The sequence below is a fragment of the Mastomys coucha genome, unplaced genomic scaffold, assembly GCF_008632895.1.
Source record: "Mastomys coucha isolate ucsf_1 unplaced genomic scaffold, UCSF_Mcou_1 pScaffold9, whole genome shotgun sequence".
NCBI lineage: Eukaryota > Metazoa > Chordata > Mammalia > Rodentia > Muridae > Mastomys > Mastomys coucha.
In genome coordinates, this window is record NW_022196915.1 from 103,452,276 (window position 1) to 103,457,275 (window position 5,000).

At 44.2% G+C, this 5,000-nt stretch overlaps 2 protein-coding genes across 3 annotated transcripts in view; one reads left to right on the forward strand and one right to left on the reverse strand.

Annotated features, from left to right (window-relative positions):
• Abcc4 (ATP binding cassette subfamily C member 4) overlaps positions 1-5,000 on the reverse strand; it is a 230,203-nt gene that overhangs the window by 136,802 nt on the left and 88,401 nt on the right. The window contains exon 9 of the mRNA XM_031361046.1: positions 2,278-2,379. Within this exon, the coding sequence (XP_031216906.1) occupies positions 2,278-2,379 (102 nt within the window). The remainder of the gene's footprint in view (positions 1-2,277; positions 2,380-5,000) is intronic.
• LOC116084250 (fatty acid-binding protein 5-like) lies at positions 4,391-4,870 on the forward strand. Of its 2 annotated transcripts, XM_031361048.1 has the most exons (2): positions 4,391-4,471; positions 4,705-4,857. In XM_031361048.1, the coding sequence occupies exons 1-2, from the start codon at positions 4,391-4,393 to the stop codon at positions 4,855-4,857; spliced, it is 234 nt and encodes a 77-aa protein (XP_031216908.1). The 2 variants fall into 2 exon arrangements, with proteins under 2 accessions (XP_031216908.1, XP_031216907.1); XM_031361047.1 differs by having other exon boundaries at positions 4,391-4,870.

A 5,000-nucleotide genomic window follows, 5' to 3' on the forward strand; every position in this document is an offset into this window, starting at 1 on the left:
GGAGGAGGGGGAGAGGAGGAGGAAGAGGAGGAAGAGGAGGAGAAGAGGAGGAAGAAGAGGAGGAGGAGGAGGAGAAGGAGGAGGAAGAGGAAGAGGAGGAGGAAGAAGAGGATCTGCCAGCCCAGAGTGTTCTTCCTTTGATTCCAGCTTCTCCCAGGAAACCCACAAGGTCTGTGCTCCTCCTCCACCCGATAGTCTACCTGGACCTGACCAGAGGGAATCCCTAGCAAGGCTCACGACCACCCCACAGACAAAGCCAGGAGACAGATGGTATAATTCTGTCTGCAAACACAAACGTGACAATTGGAAAAAGAGAACAACCCTGATGTCGCAGAGTTGGAGACAGAAGACACTTGGTTAACAGATCTCCCCGAGTGCCGTGTCCAATCCAGCACAATCACCTGGGATACTTTACAGTGGCATTTTGGCCATGGTTCCCATCAACACTTTAAATGTACTGGGCTGTATTTAAGGTGTACTTAGCACCTTAAATATGCTAAGCAGCTAAAGAGAAACTTCCCAGCCAGGTGAAGAACCTTGCAAGAATTCCCATGTGTAAAGAATGCGGGGATGTGGTTTTCCACATCTGGAAACACAGGGTTGTTCTGTGGGTAGAGCTGCCTGCAGTACGGCAGAATCAGGGGAATGTGATGCAGGCCACACAGAGCTTACACATGGGCAGGAGTACAAAGAGAGCTGGAGTCTGTGGTTTGCCATGTGTACCTGGGGGTAAGCAGAGGCGAAATAGAGACAGGAAGGACCGTTTCTCTCCACCCTGGGGCTGGCAGCACCTTCCTGTCAATCTCTGGGCAGCCCCACCTACCACAGCCTCCTCTTGGCTCCCATCATCCACTAACAAAGCCATGCGCCCATTAGGTAGCTCAGTTTCTCAGACAAAGAAGACGTTCTGCACAGGAAAGCCAATGCTGAGACGCAGGAGGCCCCGAAGCAGCAGGCAGAGGGACACTAAGACTACAAGACTGACCACTTCCTCCAGGCCTTCCCTGTTAGTCTTCCTATTTGTTTGTATGTCCCATGTGAACCAATGACGGAAACCCTTCTGGTTTGTCTTGTCTGCTTGGCACGTGAGAAACCTACTCCTAGAATCCACAGAGCTCACTGCATTGGCCTGCTACCTCCTCCCTGAAGGTTGCCTCTCAGGTAATCTATCCAGAGGCACAGAATACTGGGGTCCTCTCTGTGACCCCAGAAAAACACAAATCACAGACTCCGTTCAAGTACTACAAGATGAATTAAAACAAGATCAAAACCTAGGACAGTTTAGAATGCATGCAGTTAACCTATAGAATGTGCACAGTTAGCCTACAGAATGTATGCCAGTAACTGACAGAACGTATAATTAACCTAAAGAATGTATACAATTAGCCTATAGAATGCACACAGTTGACCTATAGAATGTTTAGTTAACCTATAGAATGTATGCAGTTAACCATAGGATGTGTGCAGTTAACCTATAGAATAGACACAGTTAACCTACAGTATGTATGCAGTTAACCTATAGAATGTGCAGTTAGCCTACAGAATATATAGTTAACCTATAGAATGTATGCAGTTAACCATAGAATGTGTGCAGTTAACCTATAGAATAGACACAGTTAACCTACAGTATGTATGCAGTTAACCTATAGAATGTGCAGTTAGCCTATAGAATATGCACGGTTAGCATATAGAATGTAGTTAATCTATAGAATAAGCAGGTAACCTACAGAATGTGTGCAGTTAACCTATAGAATGTGCAGTTAGCCTATAGAATATGCACAGTTAGCCTATACAATATGAGTTAACCGATCCTATACTGACCCCATGCATACAACCTTAATATCACCAGTATCAACACATTCAGTTCAAACCAAGGCAATGATCAAAGATTTTGTGATTAACAACAACCTTCAGGAACTGGATAAATGGCTCAGCAGTTAGGAACCCTGGCTGATCTTCCAGAAAACTTGGGTTTGGCTCGCAGCACCCACAGGGTGGCTTGCAACCATCTGGACGTCCAGCTCCAGAGGAACTGATGCCCTCTTCTGACCTCTGTGGGCAACTCCATACAAGCATGTACTCAGACCCACACACATACACATAAAATAAAACAGTATTTTTTAAAAACAACTTTCAAGTTTTGGGATTTTAAGAATTTTTATAAAATGTTCAGCAGATGAACTGATTTGTCTTTTACAGACGTTCTAAAATTCTCAGAATCCTCTGCCTCATCAGTGCCACCCACTGTGTCTCGGAAATCACGGGAGGGAAGGTTACCTTGTCCCAGAAAGCGGTAAAATCTTGCACGTGAACGATGGCTTTGCCATCAGATGGTTCCTGGACTTTGCGTTGTGGTAGTTCATCAAGTAACAGAAAGTTCTAGAGAAAAGAAAAACATGTATTGTTTTAACTATAGAAATAAAACATAAATAAAAACCAGTGTTTCTATGGAACATACGATGTAAGCTTCTTACAGCCTAAGTATTATTTATCCAACTCTATTTAAAGTGTCCACTCATGAGCCTACGGGCTGCCTCAGCAATGAGAGTGTCCGCCAATCTAACTCAGTCCTGGGGTGCATAGGGTGAGCAGGGAGACTCTCACAGGCTATACTCTGACCTCCACAGATATCATGTGCCCCCTCACATGCAGTAAATAAAGCTGTAATAAAAATACCTTAAAAATGTCAACTCAATAGGAATGTGCCATGTATTAACAGATTGCATACTATACACGCATGTTTTCATGCATACAAGCTTCAGACCCAAGCAAAGTCCTTGCAATGTTCTCAACAAGTACACCAGTTCCTCCGTAAAATAAATATATTGATGAGAAATTGAACACACGTAGAACTGGACAGTGGTATTGTTTTGGTTTGTTATGTTTTCATAGTAAACACATGGGAGATGGTAGGAAATGACTTGATAAATATTTACTGGGTGCTCATCGTATGCCAAACATCATGCTAAAGCCAGAAGACAGGCAAGAGCTGTTCACCAGATAAATGTCGTCGTCAGGCTACAAGTGCAGGCAGAGTCTGGGACCCGCAGCAGAGAGTGGGGAAAAGTCAACACTGCCCATCTTCCTGCCATGCCCTGCCACGTCCTACCACTTCTCAGGCACTGCCTGCCTCCCCCTCTAACAAATCAGCATGTCACAGCTGCCATGGTGTTCTCAAATACATTTCGAAAGCATCTGCCCTCTCTGCTGCATTCCACCCATTAGCAGCTGGTCAGTGCATTCTAAGCAGCAACAACGTGAAGCCCTGCTAATTGTAATCTATAATCTATAATCTATAATCTATATAAACTATATAATCTACTATAAACTATAATCTAATGACAACAGAATGACAGAATTTGGTTCCTCAAAGGCCAGGCATAACTCACTCAGAAAAAAACTACAGCGGAAATCTATTCAAATTGGATCAAAGACCTCACGGCCAGACCTGTGACTCTGAAACTGCTAGAGCAAACAGAAAGCACTTCAAATTGCAAGCATGGGCTAGGACTTCCTGAAAAGGACTCTGGGAAAATTAATGATGAGAACTGGCAAACAGAATTAAAAAGTTTCAGCACGGCAAAGGTTGGAAGAAAACATTTGCCAGCCCGGCAGCATCTGACAGGGACTTAATAACCACAATGCATAAAGGACTCAAATAAGTTAAATACCTTAAACCATGCTAATAAGTAAGCAATAAGCAGTTCTCAAAAGATGACGCACACAGGGCTGGAGGAACAGCTCAGCGGTTGTCCTTGTTTGCGTTCTATTACTGTGATAAACATCATGGCCAAAAGCTACTTGGAGAGGAGAGGATTACTGTCACCTGACAACTCTCAGGTGACACTGCCTCACTGGGGGAGTCAGCTCAGAAACTCAAAGCTGTCCGGAGCCATCATAGGACAACTAATAACTAGCAAGTGATCTTCCTGAGATGGTCTGCTTCAGATTATAATCAGAGACAGACTCGCTCTCATAGACAAGACCCAAGAGAATTCATTTTGGGAAAGATTCCTGCTGTTAAAATGCTTTCCCTGTAATTATTAAAAATATATAACACTCGGTATTAGCCCACCTCTTTTGAGCAGATCTCGGCAGATCTACGAAGATTTACTGTCTTGTAGTGATGCTATACAGACAAATAGATGACTTAAGTCTTAAGAATTCCTAAAATTATATCACTGATTATTAAGCTCTTTTATAATGGGACTGCTATCAGATCCTTTTCTGATAGTCAAAACTGCAATGAGAACTCTGCCAGTCTCCCAAGTGTCACCAGTTAATTGCTCTTAGAGGGTCACCAGACTTTCTCCTACTCAGAGCACATTCCAAGAGGTTGTAAACAATTAACCAAAGGTCATAAAATGGGGACTACTGCTTTTGTGCTCTTATGGCCAGCCTTAAGGATCTCGAAGGGAAGTGGTGCCTGTTGGAAAGCCATGGCTTTGAGGAGTACATGAAAGAGCTAGGAGTAGGACTGGCTCTTAGGAAGATGGCTGCCATGGCCAAACCAGACTGCATCCTTACTTGTGATGGCAACAACCTCACCGTCAACAACCTCACCATCATCAACCTCACCATCAACAACCTCACCGTCAACATCACCGTCAACAACATCACAGTCAAAACCGAGAGCACAGTGAACACTACGGTGTTCTCTTGTACCCTGGGAGAGAAGTTTGATGAAACTATGGCTGATGGCAGGAAAACCGAGACAGTCTGCACCTTCACGGACAGTGCCCTGGTCCAGCACCAGAAGTGGGAAGGGAAGGAAAGTACGATAACCAGGCAACTCAAGGATGGGAAGATGGTTGTGGAGTGTGTCATGAACAATGCCACCTGCATGCGCGTCTATGAGAAGGTTCAATGAGGGCTCCATCATCATCCTGGACAGGAGTTAACTGCCAGCATGACTGCACTCAATTCAATGAGCAGGTCATAAACAACCATACAGCTTCACCATACAGCTTTGGTTTTATTTTTCATGACTGCTGAGTTCT